We start from the raw sequence: 23,269 nt of genomic DNA, 5'->3' as shown, positions 1-23,269 counted from the left end.
TAAATATTATAGTATATTAGTCTTTAAGGCTTATAATATTAACTGCAGATTATTATTAGTCTAGTATCCTTTATCTAATAAGCAGCTAATCTCTTTTAGTAATTCTATAGAAAGTAAAGGTTCCTTAAGTATTACTATAGGCTAGTTTTATTATAATAAATAATAAATATAGACTCTCTAGACTTATAGTAATAGAAATTACTAATTTTCTTTCTTTAATACTACTTAGCTCTAGTATATAAAGCGCTTATCCCCCTCTTTAAGGAAATCCTCTAACCTCTTAGTTAAAGCATTAGGCTTAACTTCTTATTTCCTAGGTTAATATATAATTTAAAAGTTAAATTAAAATAAGAACTTAGACTATTAGGCCTATTATTAATTAAATAGCTTTATTATTATAAAGTACTTAAAGTTCTTATAATCTATAATAATACTTATTAATAAAAATACCCTCTTTAATTTAAGCCTTTATTCCTTAAAATAGCAGATAATAGCTATAAGCTTCTTATTATAAATCTTATAGTTATATTTAATAGCTATATACTTTTTATTAAAGAAAGCTATTAAATATAGCCTTTTATTATTATTATATTATAATAATATGCCAGCGGATATATAGTTAAATATATTTATCTCTAGGATAATATCCTTTATTTAATTAAAGGGATATAATATTAAGGCTAATATAAAGGCTTCTTTTAATTTCTTAAAGTTTACTTTATATTTCTTATCTTAGATAAAGGAAATATCTTTTTATATTAGGCAGTTTATTAAGGTAATAAGCTTAGAAAAGTCTTAAATAAATCTCCTATAAAAACTAATAAACCTAATAAAAGCTTATATATCTATTATATAGGTTAAAGTCTACTAATTCTTAATAGTTTTAACTTTAGCTAGGTTTATTTTAATTCTATTTTTATTAATAAAGAGGCTAAGGAATTTTATTTTAAATACTAGGAATTTGCATTTAGCTAGGTTAATATAGAGGCTAGCTTTTTAGAGCTTTTATAATATTATCTTTAAGTATTTAAGGTATTTTTCTTAGGTTTAGCTATAAATTAAGATATTATCTAGGTAAGCAGTATAGAATATATCTAAGTATTCTTAGAGTATACTATTAATATAGCGCTAAAAGGTTATTAGCGCTTTTATTATACTAAAGGGTATTATTAGTAATTTATATAGACTAAAGTAAATTTAAAAGGCTATTAAATACTTTTAGCCTTTTTTAATTCTTAGATTATTAAAGGTAAATATAATATTAATATATAAAAAGTATTTTATTTTAAATAGATTATTTAAAGATTCTTTAATTAATAGTAATAAGTATTAATCCTTAATTATAATATTATTTAAGGCCTTATAGTCTATATAGAATTATAGTCTTTTTCCTAGTTTCTTAATAAAAAGAATTAAAAAGGCTATAAGGAATAAGCTTAATCTAATAAATCCTTTCTTTAAGTTCTTATCTAGCTATTTATATAAGGCTATTAGCTTATTTTAGGATATACTATATAAAGGTCTAAAGGGCAGTTTTAACCTAGGCTTTAGTTTAATATAATAGTCCCCTATTTTATAAAGGGATAGCTTTTTAGCCTCTTTAAGTAAAAAGATATCCTAAAATTCTAGTAATTCTTCTAATAGCTTAATCTAGGGGATATTAGTTTATAGGGTATAGTTAATCTATTCTAGGGTAATAGTAAAGAAGCAATAATACTTCCTCTTATTATATAGCTTTATAGCTTTTAGGGATATTAATAAGATATCCTTTTATTATAGGCTTATAGAGATTTTCTATTCTATTTAGCAGAGGATTTTCTTTAAGATATTCTATAAGGCTTTAATTCTTATAGGCTAGATAAAGATATTATAATTCTCTTAATAATATTTACTATTAAAAGTAAATATATAGGCAGTAAAGCCTATCTATAGATTATATTATTTTAACTAAAATATCCCTAATATAATAGGGTAATTAGCTAGCTAAGTAATATAGAGTATTATATTCTTTTAATAATAGTCTTTAATATAAAGGCTAATATAGATATAGTAGATTACTAGTTTACTCTCTGCTAATTTACTATTAAATATAGATAATTTAAATAGTTATTTTAGGGATTAAAATAATAGCTTTTAGGACTTAGCTTAACTTTTATCTATAAATTCTTTACCTTTTATTTCTATATTAGCTATAGTATATAAAAGTATAAGTTTTTTCCTAGCTATATTTATATTAGCTAGTAATATTATTAAATTAAAGTATTAATTACTTTTAGTTTTAATTAGAGTTCTATAAATAATAATAATAGATATCTTTATCTTTCTTATTAAAGGAAATATAAAGGTAAAAGCCTAATATTAACTTATAATAAGCTTATTCTATTTTCCTATAAGGCTTAAAAACTATAAAAGCTTAATTAGCTAAAAGTAAAAGACTAGGGAAAGGATTAGTAATTACTGCAAGGAAGGCTATATATAATAGCAGCTTAATAAAACCTAGCAAGGTAATTATTAGGCTTAGGATAATTATAGAGATAGTAATTAATTAAGCTATAGTAGAAATATTAATTATTCTCTTATTATTAATTAGGATAATTATAATAGCGCTAATTACTTAAGTCTATAGGTTCTTTTATTAGCTAGTAATTTTTAAGGAGGCTTTTTTCCCTATAGGGTAATAAAGACTTCTTTTAAAGTATCTAGGGATACTCTTTCTATAGTATATTTATCTTTTATATTATAAGTTATAGGTTAACTATAAAATAGTATTATTAATTTTCTAGTTCTTATAAGAAGGCAGCTAGGTTATAATATTAATAGCTAGGCAATAGGTTATATATTAGTATTCTATATAGCTCTTAGGAAATAGCTTACTTTAATAAGATAAGGAAGGCCTTTTCTAATATTTCTCCTTTTAATATAAGGTATTAAAACTTAGTAAAAAAAGTATTAAAATCTTTATATATTTAATAAAAGTAGAATAGTTTAATATAAATATTATTAATATAGTTTAAATCTCTAAAAGTATATTCTAATAGACTAATAATATCCTAGTAATCTAAAAGTTAATATTCTCTGGCTTTAATATATAGTAAGACTTAAGTATAAATATATCCTTTAAGATAGCTAGTTATATAAGATATTTAAGTAAAATATATTAAAAATTAATTATAATTAGCTTTTAGCTTTAAGTATATCTAGGAAATAAAGTAATATAAATTAATCTAATTACCTTTAAATTTATTAGAGTTAAGTAATTATTTAATAAGATTAATTAATTTAATAAATTAAGAAAAAAGCAGAGGAATTATTCCTATAAGAGTTACTATATAAAGCTTAATAGAAATACTAGTTTTAAGGGGTTTATAGATATTAGGTATAGTAGGTTAAATAGTATTAAAGATATAGCATTTAATAAGGCAGGCCTTAAAGATATTATTATCCTTCTCTTTTAAGGCTATTTTAGTCTACTGCTTAATATATATAAGCTAGGTTTAAATAGTATCCTATTTAATAGTAATTAATTATAAGGATTATTCTAATTTTTTTATTTAGCTCTTTAATTAAAATAAGCAGTTTTAGGCATTCTTAGTATAAGTATATATATTTTAAAAGTATTTAAATTAATTATCTAAGTATTCTAGGGTATAGTTATAAAATAATTTAATACTATTTAATAAAAAGGGTAAAAGTAAGTAAGCAGATATTGCATTTAGTATTTAATAAGTAGAAGCTATATAATATTATAAGTTAAGTCTAGTAATATAAGTAAATAGGGAATACTTTAAGTATAATAAATTCTATAGCTATAGATAGGCACTATAGGCAGGTTAGGCTTTATTAATAAGATATAGCTTAAGGAGCTATATTTAGGATTTAACTAATAGTCTAGCTAAGGTTATAATAATAATACTATTACTATATAATTAGATTTACTTCTGGCTATAGGGTAATTAGGTCTAGTCTTAGGCTGTGATATATATTATATATTTTATTAATAGGGATTTATAATTTCTAGGCTATATACCTTATTTTTAAGCCTAGCTATAGAAGGTATTTACTATAATTAATTAAAGGTAACTGCTATAGTTAATTAAAGATACTTACTATAGTTAATTAAAAATAACTGCTATAGTTAATTAAAGGAGCCCTATAACCTAGGCTTAATAGTATATTATAAGGGATAATAGTCCTATAGAGGGGTATTATAAAATAGCCTAAAATTAAAAGTATAATTAATATTAAATTAATCCCTTAATATAATATTAAAAAGCAATATTATATATAGTAGAAGTAGATCTTATATACTGTATATAATAAAGCTATAACTAATTAATCAATAGCATATTAACCTAATAAGGTTATAATAGTAGGCCTGCATACTATATTAGCTATTCAACAACGACGCACATAGCATTTTTAAAACACCCCCTCTCCCGCGTAGGTAGGTATTATTGTCATTGAGAATAGTCCATACTCCAGAGACTCGGTCAAAACCGATACTGCAGTCTTCATGCAGCGAAACGGTCGCTCTCTCTAAGTGTATACCTCTTAGGAACTTGTGTATTATGTATCGGCCAGTGGGCGGACTGTGATTCACCATGAGAAGAAGAAAGAAAAAATATACCTTACCTATTCAGTGGCTCGGTTTCGTCATACCTGTTTTTCTGCTTGCCCGCGGATGGGAGCTATCAAGATAATTACATGGAAGCAACCGAGCTTCTAGTAGGCTCCGTAATTCGTTTCCCGATTGCCATTCTGTTAGTAGAGCGGAAGCCTATCTTTTTGTTTTTGTTTATCCTTTTCTCCTGTCCTCCTTTCTCCCCTAATTAGTAACCTGATACTCTCTCCTCTGTCAGGCGTCACTGTTGATTTCTGCAGGTTCCCGCTTTCTGTGTCGCCTTTCATTGCTTTTTGTAGTTACTGTCTAGTATCTATATCTTTCCTTTCCCCAACTTCGAGTTGGTCGTCCCCCCACCCCTTCCTTTCACTCCTCGCTTCTAACAAAGACCGTGGCTGAAACTCTTGTTTGTTTCCACTGCCCCTCTCCACTTCATCCACCGCCACTAGATCATTCCTTTTACGCGACGTACCTTGTAGTCGCATCTTCGTCACTTCGCTACTAATCTACAATTTTGGGTGCTGGATAAGCCGCCAGCACCGCTTCCTTTACATTCTTTGGTTCTTGTTGATTGTACATTTCTACGTGCTGCCACCCAACCAGCGCCCGCTCATAAACACACGGTACCTGGCGCTTGTCCTGCCCTGAATCTTCGTCACTTCATATTGCCGAATGCTTGCGACTTCACGTTGCTACCAGAGCCGCCATGGCTGGTAGGGACCTCCCCGATCGATCGACTGACTACCGCGACCGACCGACCGACCGATATCGCGGTCCGCCGCGCGACACAAGAGACACAGATCATGACTTTAGGAGATATGAAAGGAGGGAGGCCGACAGATTCGCCCCCAGAAACCATGGTAGGATAATAGGCCCTGTCAATGGAAGTGACCAAGGCGTGGCTGATTCGCGGCAAGTAGGACAAAGAACATTATCATCGTCAACACCAGGCGGGAGGAGCGCCTCCAGATGCGATTTCCAAGCGGGGATGGAACTTATCGGCGAAATGTCCGCCGCTCATGGGGATCTGATTAAGGCAGACTCTCGTCTTAATAAAATTAAGAAGGAGTTCAACAAATCAGGCTCGAGGCCAATTGAGTTTGCTTCCATAGGGTCACTCCAACGAAAGGAGATAGAGAGAGGCGAAGAAGAGTCAGACCGGCTGAGGCGAAAGCTTGCTCAGATTTACCCCAGACTCCAGGCCGAGCTCGACTCATACTTGAGAACATCGGCGAATCCTATTACTCGACCAGGGACGCCCACGGGCATTCGAAACGAATCGGACCTCGAACCACGGTTGTCGGAGCTACGCCAATCGATACTTAGATCATGGGAGAGTCGCCTACAAAGTGAGGTCACGGCGCTGCAGGAGGTCATCAACGAGGAAAAACAAAAGAAGCAGGTCTTGGCAGACGAACTCGAGGCACAAAAGAGAAAAAACCAGTCCCTGGAGGATAGGGTCAGTACACTGGAGGTCATGTTCAAAACAATGCAACCGGCGGTGGAAGGGCAAATATCCTCGGAAATCCATAAACAAGTCAGTCCCAGGATGACGAGCTTGGAAGACAAACTTAACAAGGGTCTATCGAATAATGCTGAGGCGACCAAGCAGCTTCAAAGACTTATAGATGGCCACACGGAACAACTAGCCAATCTGACTAGTAAACGTTCAGCCGACCTTGTGGCAAGCCCGAGCAGCTCAACAGTCGCTCAAACGGCGATACCCAACGCCACAGCAGAAACGATTCGACTCCGGGACACCGTCGAAATTCAAGTACGGAATATTAATTTCATGCAAAAAGAGAAACTAGAACCAGCGTTATCGAAAATTCGAAATCTCGAAAGGGCTGTGGAGCAGTCGTCGCAAGATTCCCAACAGGCAAAGAGACTTGTCAAGATCCAATCCTCCATGGCCGAAGACTATAAAAAGAAGCAACGTTCTTTGGAGGAGAGGTTCTCAACCTTGGAAAATGCTGTTCGTGACCAGGCCAAGGGGCAACGTTCTTTAGAGGAGAAGTTCTCAACCTTGGAAAACACTACTCGTGACCAGGCCAAGAAGCACAGTGACCTAGACGCTACCTCCACTCGCTTGTACTCTGAACAGGTTGAGGAAAACAGGGCACGAGATACCACCATTGCCAGCCTGAAATCCAGCACAGAAAGTTTCCGAAAAAAGACGGAGTCGCTAGAGACAAACGTTGCCTCTTTGGGCGCATCAATAAAAGAAAAACTGCAGACCGAGGAAGGCCAGGCATCGAACTTGGCTCAATTGCAGTCGGCCGTAAACCAGCAGCAGAAGAGAACTGATGATCTGGGGCAGAAAGTCAACTCGGACTTGGCTCAGCTGCAGAAGAGAACTGATGATTTGGGTCAGAAAGTCAACTCAGACTTAGCTCAGCTAAAGTCAACTGTAAATCAGCAGCAAAAAAGAGCCGACGATTTGGGCCAGAAACTTGCCTCTGTATCGTCCGCCTCTACAGTCCAGGCATCAGAGCTATCCTCTCTGCAATCGTCTATCGCAAAGCAGCATAGCAGGAGCAGCCTACTCGAAAAGAATGTTACTTCCCTGAAAAGCGAAATTACAAAACGGCCGCCTGAAGATTTTGAGAAGCTCAATGCGATAATTCAAGAGTATCCGCCTGCTGTTGATCTCAAATGCATTGTGACGGACTTTCCGTCAAGCAAAGACATCAAGATGATCATCGCCGATGTGCTAAAATTGAAAGAATCTGTGTCGAAATTGAAAGCAGGCAAGACCCCGACTCCGCCTCCGCCCAACCCTACTTCTTCAACGACCAATGAGACGATAACGCAGATTATTAAAGACAAGATTGTACAGCTGGACATTGCCACAAAGGAGGAGATGTACAAGCTGTTTGAGGACTTATTCAAAAAACTAAGTCATGATAATGAAGAGTGCACAAAAAAATCGTTCGCGGATGTTAACAAAAAGTTGGAGAAGAGCAACGAGCAGACGGAAATGGTCAAAAAGGCCGGCGAGAGCCTACGAAAACGTTGCAACGAGCAGACCGCCTCATTCAAAAAGGATGTTGATCAGTTACTTCAAGAGGCCGATGCGTTTCGCAGTTCGGTGAACAGCGAGCTCGAAGATATTGAGTTTCGGATACAAGCGATGGATAGCTGGAAGAATAACATGAGCAGCAAGAAATGGTACGACAGTCTGTCCCAGCACGTCATAAACTATGCGACCAATCAATTGGCAAATCTCTCTGCACGGGTTAACGCCCTTGAAGGCATACATAACGAACCGGAGGGCTCAAACAAGAGGCGCAGAATAGGCAGTAGTAATCCCCCCTCGAGGAACGGCGCTCCTTAGATCAGATGTTGCATGAACCTATTGCAATTCGTGGAGCCACCAAGCATGGGCGTTGGTTTGGGCCCCAAGTTGGGTTTTGCTTTGGTACGGTTGAGCTGGGTAAAGGACAAAGGAGGATTGTGACAACTTGAGGCAGCAGCATTATACCCTTGTTGATACGGCGTTAGGGAAAAGGAAGGACATCGATGTTGATGTGAGATCGTGTACAATCACCTAGACTAATTAAATACGATCGATGCTCTTACATTTGAAATAATGCTATGGCAACCTCTAGTCTCTACTTCGAACAAAGTGCCAGTAAGACTTGAATGAGGATAGCACGTGAAGCAGTGGCCCTTGTATATGTACTACCTACCTAATGTATAAATATCCATGTGTGTGTGTTAGAGTAGAGGTAGGTACTAAGATATAAGGAAACAAGGTTCCATATCTGTTTGAATAACGGTGAGGTGCGTGGCTAAATAAAGTAGATCTCGATAAATCAAACTTTGTAGGTATAATAACAAACGGTAAATGCAGTTTATATTTATATGCATTCTTAATACCCAACGTTATAAACTACCTATTTGTATGGAGTTGAAATGGATATGCGCAGCTAGTGATAAAAGGGAATGGATTCACTTCACCTACGACTAGGAACGGACGGGCCAGGGCCCATTAACAGCCACAACTTAGAGGACGGACGGAAATGCCCGATGACATTCCCGTTTCCATTCCCATTCCCCAGGGCTCAGGGCCCAGGGGAACTGGAAGTTATACGCCCAAAAGTAATGGAAACCAGAGGCCCGTCCAATTGCTCCACATGTAAGTTGGGGTCATCTCTAAACCACTGACTTAGTACTAAGTTACTACATACTAAACTTGGCTCGGGCCCGGGCTGGTTCTGGCTGTCTGTTACTGTCACTGTCACGGGCTGTCAATTACTGACCTGTCAGTCTGTCACCGACCCAATCTCGCACGCCAACAAAGAAAAACAGAACAGACACTTCTCTTTCTATTTTGACCTCAATTCTTCTTCTTATCCTTCGGTTTATCTTCAGCTTCTAATAAAACAAACAATTCGTTTCCCTCCCTTTTTATCAATTATTAAATCGGGCGGGTGTCTCTCTGGCTGGCGCTCCCATCTCCCGCCCTCGCTCGTTCGCTCGTTCGCTGTGCTTGAAAGCACGCTAACATCAACTTGTCTGCTATCGTGTGCGACCAACTGGGTCACTTCCATGCCTTGTCACTAGACATCAACCACTACCATTATCAGCCACCATCAACCATCGCGACAACCCTGCGGGTCAGCAGTGAATGACGCCGACCACAGAAGACATTGTTTTCAACTGATTCGTATCTTTATCAGTGTTGATACTGCGACAGTCTACCGTTCAAAGCGCCTTTGTTGTCGCGTTCTCAGCCTCCCTGCGTACCCCTCGCGCGCGTCACCCTCGATCGCCAAAACCTCGTACCGCACCGCACCGCAACCTACTGCCAGCATCTTACCGTGCCCCCGTCTTCGTCCTCCCGGCATGCTGACATCCATGAACAATGGAAGCCGCGGCGAAGACGGTCCAGCAGCTCACACAGCGCATCCTACCCGAGAAACCCCATCACCTCTCCTACTCCGCAGACTGGCGATATCACATCCCCGCCAACGAGTCCCGACAGAAGCATCCTGAGGAATGGGATATTACCCGCCTACAATATTCGACACTTGTGTCGGAAGCTGATCGCGGTGTACTCCTTACCAGATCGTACTACGACATGCGTGTCGAGCCCCCGAAACCCGTCCCTCGCGACGTGGGTATCCTCGCAAAGGGCGGCGAGAAGAAAAAGTTGTCACTCAGTGACTACAAGAACAAAAAGACATCTGGCGTTACCTCGGACACATCCACGCCAGAGCCACCCAGCGCCAGAAAGCGCGAACACGAGCGCGCATCAGAATCCAAATCAGTGCCAGAAATCAGAAAACATGATTCACAGCGTCAAAGAGACCACCACCTGGATGCTAAACCGCAGAAGCCCCGGGAACTCCCTGTTGTTGATATGAGGTAGGCTGTGCTATACAATCCAAATCCTGATTGCCTGGACGAACATACTGACTGCTGCAGGCTCCCTCCGAAGCCACCTGCGTCCCTCCCACCTCGACCCGTATCACCCGACAGCAGGAAACGTGCATCTAACGTTGACGACGACCATCGGTCTCAGAAACGGCTCAAGCCGGATATGCCTCGCCCAGTTGACGACCGGTCGCGGCCAGGTAGAGATGATCTCCCACGCCGGAAGGACAGAGAGGCTTTGCCGCCTTCTGACATACCATCAAGAGACAAGCCATCAGTCTCATCTTCACTTTCAAATGGGCGAGGTGTTCTCAAAGGTACCAACACCTCTGCTGCTCGTAACCCTTCCCCGGCTGGACGCGCACGTGGTGATTCAGTCAACGGTGCTCGGCCAGGCGCATCGGGGAACACAAAAGGTACACCGGCCAAGGCCGACACTACTTCGCGCTCATCCGTACCTCCACTGCTCTCGCCTCTTCACTTGAATCTGGAGAGTCAGAACTCAGCAGATAAAAATGACAGAAGAAGGCCACGAGATGAGGCTGCAGATACTATCAGGCCAACAAAACCAAAGAAGCCCGAAGCACCACCGCCACCACCCAAAGCAAGAAATGAGTCGGCCCGAGACAAGTCACCTGTGCGATTGCCTACACTTTTGTCGCCCACGTTGCCGAGCGCTCTGGAGGCTGAGCTCTCGCGAAGAAAGGTTTCTGTAAAGACAATCGATTCCAAACTGTACGACGATCGGGACAAAGACGAGCCAAGCGACAGGCGGAGCGAAGAGAGGCACAAGTCAACGACGGCAAGGAAGGCCCCTGTCGAGCACGAAGAAGAAGACGAGAACGAGAACGAAGAGCCAAGAGAAAAGAGGCGATTAATCGTGACGCTAAGAATATCCAAGAGAATGCGACAAACATTCAGGCGCATATTGGCATTGCCGCCAAAGCGGAGAGAACGCTCGGAGAGCACAGAAGCACAGCCAGTCAGCCAGGCGAAGAAGCGCCCGACATCGACAGAGAATACTGGTGATACGATAGCTGTTAAGCGCCCTCGGTTGCCGTCGGTTTCTTCGACCCTGCCTCCTCCTCCGTCAACACCATCCAAGAAGGGTGCTGCTATGTCTCGTGTCAGTTCCAGTAACTCGCATGCTCATACGCCTGGAGATGTTTCTACAGTGACTCCTATGCCCGTTGGATCTTCAGATCGTCCTGCCACTAATGGCACAGATGTCGGCCGAAGCGACAAAGCCGATATCCGGGCCGTCAATGAGAAACATACCCGCTTCTCTAATTTGGGCCGACGACTCAAGCACGAGGGCGACATTGCGAACCAGCGATGTAATAAGCTTGCAAACAGTGGTGATTCGCGCGGAAGCGACACAAGCCGCAAACAGTACTACGCGCTTGCAGTCGAGAGCACTGTCGCCTTCATGGCCAGTTTTCACCTTCTGAATTTGAGCCGCAACATGCAGCACAAGTCATCCGATCCAGGCCCTTGGGCTAGCTTGATCAAGATGGTTGACTACCTGCAAAAAGAAACTCGACGCGACACGCGGCGATATCAACCCATGTATGCTCTTGTGTTGATTCTGCAGGCCATCACAGTGGATGAGTTTCTCAAATCGTTCCCCAACTATGAGCATATATCCAAGGAGGATATCTTCGCGCACCAAGCTGTTCGCTACCGAAATTGGACCACAGTTCGTGATGTCTATGAAGGAATAAGCAACTCGCGTCTTCGAGCTGATATAACACCCTGGTCGACGGTCGAGGAAGTCTGTCAGGCGTCGATGCGCGTTATCCGACAATGGTGTCATGATGAAAATGTCGATTGGTCAGCCGAGTTCGACCCCAAAGAAGCCAGCATAAGAGTTGCTCGGCAATAACGCATGTTATCTGCGCATATTGAAAATCGGTTGAACTTGATTGAACAACAAACCACTTGGGCTTGTCTCTCGGGCGAATCTTTGACTCCAGTATTCAATTCTGTTTGGTCGAGGGATTGGCTTAAAGGACCACAGCTATCTCTGTCGCATTCAACCGATATCCAAGAAGTAACCAACAGGACATCTTGCGAATCGACTTTCCACGTCTATATGCTTTTTGAATTAAACTCTGAGGATATTGCTTATCGGCTTATCCCAGCCCGCCGCGCCATTTGAGGCGCCTGGCAAGGACAAAAGTATTCTTGTTGTCATTTGCACTATGATATCCCCCCAGATCAAAACGGAGAGCGATTTGATTTTATCTATTGCGCCTGGGATACAGGCCCTCGCAGTTGCCTTGTGTGTTTTTATTGTTGTCATTCTATCTTGCCGGACAAGGGTTGCTTTAAACAGGAAAGGGACAAGGGTTAATGAGAGGAGGGAGTAAAGGAGCATTCGGCGAACAGGGAGTGTGGGGAGAGCATGCTTACAGGAGAATACCACTGGTATATGCATTCACATAACTGCATGGAACAAAGATAGGGGCGCTGAATAGCTTGTGAGTATACTGGCTTGGCGAGTGTCGAGGAGTCTGGCGGTTGACTTCGGGACACCCAAGCTAACATCATGAATGATAAGGTCATGACAAATTCCGCATAATATGAGTGAAGGTTGCCAGCCAATCGACTGCAATAGTTTCTACACTCACAAAGCTACACAAGATTTTGTTGAGGTGAGCTCTGTCCATACATTTGCCTTAAGACACAATCAACGTTCTACTGTCAAGATAGTTAGTGAGTGATGTAGAGGTCAAATAAGCATCGCTTATCTATATACAATCATGTTGCGCTTCACAGTTTAATTTTCAGATACTTTTTCAAGAGGGATGGATCTATATTTTTTCTGTCCACGGCTATACTAAGATCAATTGTCTAGTAGGGAACTCGAGCCGATGATAACAACCTCGTTGTCATCCCCTCTGACAATCTCCCCGGATTTTGGTATTTTTTACTTGCTTTCATTTCTTTGCTTCATTAAAACACACGACCGACTGGAATCTTTATCATGTCGCGTCTAATTAGGTTTGGTTTTGCTTCCAGCCCCTTGAGCGCTCTGCGCTTACTTGGAGGCATCGACCTTGGCAACGTGGGCCAGGAGGTCGAGGACACGGCGGGAGTAACCCCACTCGTTGTCGTACCAGGAGACCAGCTTGACGAAGTTGTCGTTGAGGGAGATGCCGGCCTTGGCATCGAAGATGGAGGAGTTGGTGTTGCCGTTAAGGTCAGAGGAGACAACGTCGTCCTCAGTGTAAGCCAGGACACCCTTGAGGTCACCCTCAGAGGCCTCCTTGATGACCTGCTTGATCTGGTCGTAAGAAGCACCCTTCTCAAGGCGGACAGTCAGATCGACAACGGAGACGTTGGCAGTAGGGACACGCATGGACATGCCGGTAAGCTTGCCGTTGAGCTCAGGGATGACCTTGCCGACAGCCTTGGCGGCACCGGTGCTGGAGGGGATGATGTTCTGGGCAGCACCACGGCCACCTCGCCAGTCCTTGGCGGAGGGACCATCGACGGTCTTCTGGGTGGCAGTGTAGGAGTGGACGGTGGTCATGAGACCCTCGACGATACCGAACTTGTCGTTGATGACCTTGGCGAGGGGAGCCAGGCAGTTGGTGGTGCAAGAAGCGTTGGAGATGATGTCGGCAGAGCCGTCGTACTTGTTCTCGTTGACACCGACGACGTACATGGGAGCGTCGGCGGAGGGGGCAGAGATGATGACCTTCTTGGCACCGCCCTGAAGATGGGCCTTGGCCTTGTCAATGGTGGTGAAGACACCGGTGGACTCAACGACGTAGTCGGCGCCGGTCTCGGACCACTTGATGTTGGCGGGGTCACGCTCAGAGTAGAACTTGACAGTCTTGCCGTTGACGACGAGGTCGTTGCCCTGGTTGCCGACCTCACCCTTGAAGAGACCGTGGGAAGAGTCGTACTTGAGCATGTAGACCTGTGGAAAGGCTGAGGTTAGCTTGGTGCTGATGAAGAAGGGAGCGTGGGGCAATGAGGGGTAGCTTGGTGTGTGCTGATCATGCTATGCTACCATGATGAGGCAAATGAAACCTGGACAGTGGTTTGCCACGTTCGAGACAGTTTTGTCGTCGACAGTAACGGGCCAGTCCCAACTTCATCATGATGCGGCTGCCCGGATGCGTAGTATGACGAAGCGAAGCAAGCAACTTGCTATTATTGTAGGATCGAGCGCGGGAACGAGCGGGATCGTCGGGAGATCAACTTACGGCGTAGTGAGGCTCAATGAAAGGGTCGTTGACAGCAACAACCTCGATGTCGGGGTGCTCGACGGCGTTGCGGAAGACGATACGGCCGATACGACCGAAACCGTTGATGCCGACCTTGATGGGAGCCATTTTGTTTTAAGAAGGTTCTGTTTGAGGAAAGATTGTTAGATGAGATGTTTTGTATATCCTTTAGGATTGATGGTGATAGAGAAGAAGATGAGGAGGAAGAGCAAAGGTTGAGGCGAGGGAGTGGGGTATTTTATATGCCGTCTGTATGACGGATTGGGACCGATCAGATCAGAGCAGAGGAGGCAGGTATGGTATGGTACCTAGGTAGGTATGTAGGGAGAGCTTTTTTTGGTGAGGACGGGTGTTGCCACAGTAGAAGAAAGTGGAGGGGAGGGGACAACGTTGGTGCAAAGGAGGGGCAGGATATGAGCTCTGAAGCTCTGTCTTTTTTCTTGTCCCTTTTTGTTTTTGCCTTCCAATTGCTCCCCTCCCCTTGTTTAACCACTCAATGGATGAATGCCATTGATTGACGTATCATCACAAAGAGTGATGATAAGAAGCAGTTATGATATGACATGATGTAGCATGGAAGCAACGAGATCATGTTGTGATGCTATGATGGTGATGTAGTCGCGCGGAATGGAGGGGTAGAACCAGCCAAGCAATCCTGAGAATGGAGGGGCAGAGACAGGCAAAGCTAGAGAGCTAGAGCTAGACAGATAAGACACATACCTTTTGGTGAAGAAAGAAGTTGTTGTTGTGTTGTTGAGGATGATGAGAATGAAAAGAAAAGAGAGGAAAAGGAAAAAAGGTCGAGGAGAGAGGGCGGGAGTACAAATACTAATAATCGAAAACCATGGACTCTCTCATCAAGCTCATGTTTAGTTTAGTAACCCACCCACCACATCATTCATCATCCCACGAACATACACCCCAGACCAGACCCAGACTGCCAGGGTGCTAGGCCAGGCCAGACAAGGGGGCGTACAGTATAATAGGTAGTAGGTAATTGTAGTGTAGGTAGCGTATCATAGCAGGGGCCAATGGAACATGGAATATCGGGTGAGAGGGTGGGAGACTTTTTTTTTTTTTTCTTCTTCCCCTCTCAACGTCTGTCTAGTACCTTGATAGCTGGACATAGAATTCCGTTACCATGACTTGGTGATACTTGATCTTTCAATGTTTTATTAGAACTAAATAATACATTTACAGCTATACAAGTTAATTGTCCTTAGGTACAGAGCATATCATGCTCACTTTTCACAGCTCGGTGAGCTAAGGTCCCCACTACTGGCAATAGCTACAATACATTATGGTGGGGTGATGATTGATGCCCTGAAAAAGATACATGTCCCCATTATGCACGCCTCACTCTATTAAAAGGTACCTTTTCTACCCCTCATGCCATGCCATGCCACCTCAGTTGATTCCATTTCTGTCCATCCCTCATCATCCTCCTCCTCCTCACAGAGACGAATTAGATGGATACTGCTTTTTCTATAGGTGTCGCCGAATAAGACACCGTATTCTACCGTGCAACTCTCCGTGATGTCTTTCAATTCAGTTCAATGGATTCAGCAAATTTGTCACAATCATATCAGATGTTTTTTTCTTCTTTCCTCTCCGGAAGCTCCGGTAAACGGACTTGGTTGACGATCAACACCAGCCTCATCATCATTCATTGGGCTGCATCTCGTGCATTGTGTAGGTTTGATGATTGAGATCTTGGTTGTCTACGCCGCATGCATTTAGGCCTCCATTCAGGCTACACATATTTACCTCTTTGGTCTGACTGACTCACCATCCACATCCCCTTTTGCCGCCAAAACTATTCATATCATATCTTCTCTAGTCAACCAACATACCTACATGTATTATCAACAAAGTGGCATCATGCACGTCCCTTATTTGTAAAGCTCGGTTCGCTCTGTTCACAAAGAGTCGTACGGCTTGGAACATGTCTCTTGATGTCTTTCGATGTGCTTCCATCATCTCTGTGACAATAACAACAAAATATCTCTTATTAATTCCCTGTTTATGTTGCTTTTATATCTCGGAGTCACCTTAATTGAGCTAGAAGCTTCACCATCACGACGGTAACACTAAAAGAGGCTTAGTACCTGATCTTCGCTCGACTTTAGCTGCGGGCTTTTACATCTGCTGTTGCGTCTTTTTACGCAATGTGGCGGGGCTGGCGGGGGTATCGTTTTCCCAATCTCCAATATTGACTCGATTCCATAACATATCCTATTCTGAGATATGTCATAACAAACCTGTTGGTAATTATCCGTATATGTCTAGGAATAGACTTGGCTATACTGATTACACAAATCATCATTGAATAAAATATATATATTACTAACAGGAATGTTTGCATCAAGACATACATGCCCATGAACCAATCAAGTAGATCTTCAACCTTCAAACTCTTCCCGTTTCACTTTCTTGCCGTCCCTCTTCTTACGGTGAGAGAAGGACCGTAATTGTTGAGGCATCATGTTATCGACTCAGATAAACTCATCGAGGACAGGGCCTATGTCGGCCCGTCGATAGACCACGGTCCTCGACGGACCGACTATATTCGTTGGTTTATTCACATTACTCTCAAATATATCATCATATCAGATGGTATCAGATCAGTCCATCTGTCAATTCCATCGCCAAAAAAACAACTCGACTATCCGCTTATCTGACATCGGTCCTTTGTCTGGACCCCATCGGCGTGTGCATTGAAGTCCAGTATGCTGATTGTTCAAAGATGGGGGACCCTGAATCAGAAACCCATAATAGTTACTATAACATCATCAATACATACTACATACACAATGCAAATAGATATACACAGACCCTTATGGTCTTATTTTTCGTTCGAATTATTGAATCTCACCGAGATTCCTCGCCTGAGATCATGACCTGAGCCCACCTATCCAGACTGAACTGGGCTGATAGAAACCCTGCTTACTGTGGCTAGCAGCTCGATCTCCCCCCTCCACCATGATTATGATCCCTGGCCCGAATCCGACGTCAAATCTGGACCTTCAACATCAGTTCATGATATCGATCATTCTGGCATTAATATTACTCGAAACACGATAATCGCTTACGATAATATGCAATACATTACTTGTTCCGAAACGCTTTGATCGACACTCAACCAAGGCAAGGCACGAGCCCACCACGAACTTTTTCATCCGTGTTACGTACAGAGACTCATCGTCGTCGAATCAATTCACTACCGTTACAACTCACTTACACACTTCCAATCAGTATTGTTCCCGAATAATCCCTGCAGCCCGATCCAGCCCGTTTGTCGCCGCGAGGCTGCCTCTCGGTGCTTGACCGTTCGGCTACAGCTACCGCCCCGGCTTCCACTCCACGTACCGGAGCATCACGGGATCACGGGCTTGGATCGGCTCAAGCCTCGCCTGTCAAAGACACCAACAGACCAGACCTCTTCCCGTCCACCCGTACAACCCCATACAACCCCAGACAGGCTCCAATTCTCCATAGTCTTTACTTGTCTACTCCATACTTGACTCGCTGCCCCGGCTTCTCAGCCTCTTTTTCAAGATCCCACTTGCCCGGCCTCACCCGTCCCCGGCGTGCATCGGGATCCCCAGGAACCAGATGCCACATTTGGACCCATCATCCCAGCTTTTCCAGCCTTCTGGATGTCCTCTTTGGTCTCTAGTCTCCTTCTTCCGTCATGTTCCCGCGGTACGTGTACTGTGCCATGATGCTTTCTCGACCATTGGCCGCTGTCATGAAACCCAGCTCAGCCAGGCCCGCATGATCATCGCACCCCTTCGAGGTGCCCGAGAAGGCGCCCATCTAAACTGCATCTTTAGCTCTCAACCTTGTCTCCAGGTCCGGAACCGTAATGCCGAAGCTATCTGTGTCATGCATTCATCCTCATGGGGTCTGCCGAGTTCTCGACGTAAAACGGTACCCACTCGATATCATGTTTGTTAGAGGTTTCGACATCCACTTACACCTCGTTATGTTATGTTTTTGTCCCATGTACACAGACATGCAAACTGGTTGACCAAGCATCCATTACACGACAAGACTCGACGGATATCCATTTCCGTGACATGGTAGGTGAAAGTCGTGGCACCCTTTTAACTTGGGATTTGTCTGTCGCCAATTGTCTTGCGATAGGCCGGGCGCCACACCTTGTGCGCGCACGACCTGTACTACATTGGTTTCCTTTTTTCGCTCCTTGACCTCCGTATCGCAGAAAACTAGACTCTACCTACCTAGGGGACAAAATAGTCTGGTCATTTGTGCCATCTCAGGCCCTCTCTTGGGCTATTTGTTTTCTGTCTCACAGGCTTGGGTGACGTTTTATGACGTTGAAGTCTCTTCACTCGAAGACATCAACATGTGTAGTCCAGTTCTGTCCCTCACCTATGGGTCGGAACTCGACCGCGCCATCTGGAAAGTAACCAGCATCCTTCCACGCCTTCATCGTAGCCTCGTCATACGGTCCTTGTTGGGAGTTCCCATCACGTCCGTCTGCCCATCTAAACTCCCACATAGCTCCTGGTTTCACCGCCGCCCTTTGCTCCTCCTCGTCGTTGTCATCATCCTGCTTTGCTGGTTCCACCCAATCCTCTCCCGTCTCCCTTCTATATTCTCGTACCAGTAACTCCCTTTCTTGGTCATAGATTTCCTCATAGTCTCGGCTCAAGAGCTTGTCTGCCGATTCTGTGATGGCATCAATTGATGCCTTGATCTTCTTTTGCTCCGGGTCCTCGGGTTCCTCCCCGCCATCGATGTCCATGCCTTCGATGCCCTTGTTCATCTTCTTGAGCTTCCACTTGGGGATCTTTTTGGGCTTTACTTGCTTTTTACCCAGCCGGGCCAGGGCCTCGAGCGGCGTCTCAGCGCGTTCGAGGTTCAAGATCAGAGTCTTTAGCAATTCGGATACAAGGATCGCGTCATCTTCCAGGCGCTGCTTCCGCGCCTCGGCTTCGCGCTTCTCATGTGCTGCCGCCGCCTTTTTCATCTCCTTCTTACTGAGACCTTGTAACCAGCTGTCGTGTACAGCATCGGGGTCGCCACCTTTGCGAATGTAGTTGCCATCTTGATCGAACTGACCCTCCTCCATTTCTTGCTTCAGGTTGAATGCCTCAACTTTGGGGGCATGTTTCTTGAGTCCTCCCAGGCCGACCTCCTCATCGATACCCTCTTCTTGTATGGCAAGCTCCACATCGGCTTCATCATCGCTACTTCCGTCGTCGTCGAGTCGAATGCCTTCTTTATCTCTGCTAGTGTTTTCGGCACCATCGATCTGATCCGCATCAAGGAAGCGAACTTTGTTCTTCTTTATATCGCTCTCTTGGACGTCGTCTCCCTCAAGAACATTCTTGTCTCCGTTGGCTGCATCGTCATCATCTGCAGCAAACATGTCGTCGTCGTCGTCGCCCTCTGTAGTGCCTGGCGCTTTAGACGCGGAATTCGCAGCATCTGCTTCTTCTTTTTTTCGCTTCTCGTTACGCGTGTTGAAGTCTTCGTTTTCTGAATCGCTATCATAACCATCGAGGTTCACAGCCCCGCGCTTGGTATTCGAGCCGCCAATAACATCAGCGTCAAGGATAGCATCTTCCTCGCGAGCGTCAGGTGCAAGAGTTGAGGGGTTGCGCACGTCAAACTTGACTCGTTTCGAATCGGACTCATCTTCGTGATGATGGGTTCGCGCAAAGTTCTCCCCATCGCGCTTAGGTCGAGCTGAAGGACGTGACGTCATGTTTAACTATGGCTTATTAGGGTACAAAAATAAACAATTTAAGAGTCTGGCCGGTAGTAACAATAGATTGGCTTTGTTTTTTGGTTTCTTATGTTTTGGTAGCCAAGTTCTTACCCTGGCAAGGGTTAATTGAAAGATGAAGGATGAGAGATCATGGAGCTTGCATGTTCTACATGGTAAAGTTCTAGGCATGAGGAAGAGCTAAGCTTGATTAGGTAATGATCTTCGTCAGCTCACGATCTAAGCTTCAGGCATGTAAACTGAGCCTTAAAACTGGGTCAGTGAGAATATAAGAGTGAAGAGGCTCAGTTGGAAGGCGCACTCCTTCACTATAAGAACACTCTTCTACCAGCATTACCTCGATAATAAGATACCTAGGTCAGTCTGTGTCGTAGTATTTCTGGTTGTTTGATCATTGATTTTTTCAAGAGAGGAAGCTTAAGAAGCTAGTTGTATGATCAATCTTTAGTTGAACCTACTGTCCATGGATGGGACAAAGAAATTACGACGCTCATGGATTCATGTACCAATTACGAATAAAGTATTCAGCTTCAAACTATGATATATGATGCTTAGAAAGACTTTAATAAACTCATATAATGCATTCTATACCTCTAAATGCAATACTAAACAGTAATATGTGTAAATCACTTGTCGCTATAGGGTGACTTGCACTCTGTTCGTTAGTCACTTTTGAGTGCCTGCTAGCCCAACTGCGTCATCAAGAGCTGCCTTTGTAGCCTCCACAGGCCCCCACGTTACCTGGCTTTGGACCTTCAAACGTGCATCGACCAGCTTAATCCTTCAACTTTCCATCTTGCAATACCGAACGCAAATTCGTTGCGCAACAAATTTTCGTCAGCACTGAAAGCTGAAGCAACACAAACTTCGAGCCGAGACAGTCGTCCTATCTGCTGACCGCCTGTGCACCGCCAAACTCGACATCTTGAACCTGCGACATCGCTGTTTCTACACATACGAATATACCACCATCACATCATCATGGTTCGTACTTTGTTTAGATACGTTAGCTAGTTGAAGATCCGAATGCTAACCCGCCCCAGTACTCAGGCTTTGGAGGCGGGTACGATCCCGCTAACCCGGAGCACCTCTACAACATGGCTCGCCATGGACGACGACCCATCGTGCAACGCTTCGACGAATACTATCGATGCTATCCTCTTGTCATGGCTCCTGGTTCTGAAAGACCAGAGCTCAACTATGGCTCCAAGATTATCCTACCACCATCGGCTCTCGACAAAGTGTCCAAGCTTCACGTGCAGTGGCCTCTGCTCATGGAGTTGATCAACGGAGAGAAGGGACGCCACTCGCACGCTGGTGTGCTGGAGTTTATCGCAGAGGAAGGACGAGCATACATCCCTCAATGGGTATGATATTATAATATGTCCTTGGAAGGCCTTGCTAACGCCCAGCAGATGATGGAAACCCTTGGAATGGATGTTGGCGATATGATCCAGATCCGTACTACATCACTGGAGCTGGCCAAGATGGTCAAGCTGCAGCCTCAGTCCGTCAACTTCCTTGAGATTAGTGATCCCAAGGCTGTCCTGGAAAAGGCATTCCGCAACTTTGCCACACTGACCAAGGGCGATGTCTTCAACTTCTCCTACAACGATGAAGTTTACGACGTGGCTGTTCTCGATGTGAAGCCTGAGACGGACAAGATGGGAGTCAGCATGATTGAAACTGATGTGTCTGTAGAGTTCGCTCCACCAGTAGGGTACGTTGAACCTGAACGTCAGAGCGGAACAAGCACCCCTAGAAGTACACGAGGTGGGGTCCCTGCGGGAGGCCTATTGCACAACCAAGGAACTATGGCTCAGTCTATCAACTACAGCGCTATTGCGCCTTCAGTTACAAGTAATGTGACCAATTTCCTCGGAGAGGGCCAGAAACTCGTCAAGAAGAGTAGCAAAGCCTCAACACCCAAGCCAGCAACCCCAGTCCCTACACTGGACATTCCAGGCATGCCTAAGAGGCGTGATGGTGCCCCTGCGGCTCTACGCCTGGCCCCCAACAAGCTTTTCTTCGGTTACGAGATCAAGCCTGTCAAGACGGATGCCGACAAGGAAAAGGAAAAGGAAAAGGAGAGTGCCAACAGGCCTCACTTTGATGGCCAGGGTCAGACACTCCGAGGTGCGGTCAAGAGAAAAGGAGAGGGAGATGAAAAGACTAAGGCTCCCGAGAAGAAGGGAACCAGTGAAGGAAACAGACTGGACGGTCGACGACCGAGGTAAATGATGACTTTCTGATGATTTGAAGCGGCGTTTGGGCGGAAATGCATATGTCTTAGAACTTGATTGAACCCATACTATGTAGTCTGGTATCAGATACCTACAGCAGTGCTTGTCACTTTATGAATGGATAAGCCTGGTACTTAAAGTATATATATGACTTTGTGATCGAGACTTGGGGACATGGCCTCGGCCTGAGTTGTTATTGAATGCTTCTCCTGATGTTTGTGCTATTGGTTGGATTGTCAATTGCTGCTTGATGATATAAAAGTCTGCCCCGATAGTGTTTGTTTTCTGAACAAGTGTATCCCACTTGTCAATATGGGGGGACCATTGTTTCTTACAACAACTAGAATCGGATGCGTGGACGTATGCATGCCACGCTCAATCTTGGAGGAGCCCACGGAAAAGTGACGAGAAAGGAGCCCGTTATGACTTTCAATATATTGGACAAATAAGAAAATAACGACAATCATCTTAGTTACAAGGGAAAGTAGGCACACCGCCTGTTGCTTGTCGTGGATATACAATGAACAGTCGGTTTAGATAGACGAAGCTGTTGAACAGAAATAACGGAGCCTAGGAAGATTGGGGTACAGGTATATGAACCTAACTTAAGATCTCGACGACTCATCTTGGTCTATGATGACAAGTTAGATTCCGGCGTTGGCGTGGAAGATATCGTGAAGTGTTGGGCTTTAGCACTACATAGCAGAGCATCACTTAAGTAAGCGCAACGAGCACGATCGTGGGCGATATTCTTTAATTTATCAGAGACATGCTCATGATATTCCCATCATCCTGGGCAATTCGCCGCTACATACAGGCATATGCAAATCATCATAGCCTATTTTCACCCTCTATCTTTCTGTCATGGACTTCAAAGCCAGTATATGCACCCTCATCCATCGTGAACTTCATTTCTTCAGCAAATTTAAAGTTCAACATAGGCAACTTGTTGAGATGTTAGCGTGATATAGGGGCAGGCCGGAAGGGATGCCAACTTACCGATGTCTAGATTTAGAACTCG

At 43.6% G+C, this 23,269-nt stretch overlaps 5 protein-coding genes across 5 annotated transcripts; 3 read left to right on the top strand and 2 right to left on the bottom strand.

Annotated features, from left to right (window-relative positions):
- Positions 1–5,327: 5,327 nt before the first annotated feature.
- FSST1_011914 (uncharacterized protein) lies at positions 5,328–7,958 on the top strand (the record flags this gene model as incomplete). The annotated part of the gene is made up of 1 exon (XM_083235090.1): positions 5,328–7,958. The coding sequence occupies one exon, from the start codon at positions 5,328–5,330 to the stop codon at positions 7,956–7,958; it is 2,631 nt and encodes an 876-aa protein (XP_083081610.1).
- A 1,533-nt stretch (positions 7,959–9,491) lies between these two features.
- On the top strand, positions 9,492–11,888 carry FSST1_011913 (uncharacterized protein; the record flags this gene model as incomplete). The annotated part of the gene is made up of 2 exons (XM_083235089.1): positions 9,492–9,994; positions 10,055–11,888. 2 exons carry the CDS (start codon positions 9,492–9,494, stop codon positions 11,886–11,888), a joined length of 2,337 nt encoding a protein of 778 aa, XP_083081609.1.
- A 1,158-nt stretch (positions 11,889–13,046) lies between these two features.
- FSST1_011912 (uncharacterized protein) lies at positions 13,047–14,352 on the bottom strand (the record flags this gene model as incomplete). The annotated part of the gene is made up of 2 exons (XM_083235088.1): positions 13,047–13,934; positions 14,224–14,352. The coding sequence occupies 2 exons, from the start codon at positions 14,350–14,352 to the stop codon at positions 13,047–13,049; spliced, it is 1,017 nt and encodes a 338-aa protein (XP_083081608.1).
- A 4,246-nt stretch (positions 14,353–18,598) lies between these two features.
- On the bottom strand, positions 18,599–19,984 carry FSST1_011911 (U5 snRNP complex subunit LIN1; the record flags this gene model as incomplete). Its single annotated transcript, XM_083235087.1, has 1 exon — positions 18,599–19,984. The coding sequence occupies one exon, from the start codon at positions 19,982–19,984 to the stop codon at positions 18,599–18,601; it is 1,386 nt and encodes a 461-aa protein (XP_083081607.1).
- A 1,002-nt stretch (positions 19,985–20,986) lies between these two features.
- Positions 20,987–22,242, top strand: FSST1_011910 (polyubiquitin-binding protein UFD1; the record flags this gene model as incomplete). The annotated part of the gene is made up of 3 exons (XM_083235086.1): positions 20,987–20,989; positions 21,049–21,372; positions 21,421–22,242. The coding sequence occupies 3 exons, from the start codon at positions 20,987–20,989 to the stop codon at positions 22,240–22,242; spliced, it is 1,149 nt and encodes a 382-aa protein (XP_083081606.1).
- Between the last annotated feature and the right edge of the window lie 1,027 nt (positions 22,243–23,269).

The sequence above is a fragment of the Fusarium sambucinum genome, chromosome III (genome assembly GCF_050947815.1).
Source record: "Fusarium sambucinum isolate potato_lamoka chromosome III, whole genome shotgun sequence".
Lineage (NCBI taxonomy): Eukaryota > Fungi > Ascomycota > Sordariomycetes > Hypocreales > Nectriaceae > Fusarium > Fusarium sambucinum.
The sequence above is the reverse complement of the archived record's forward strand: the minus strand, read 5'-3'. Positions and strand labels throughout refer to the sequence as shown.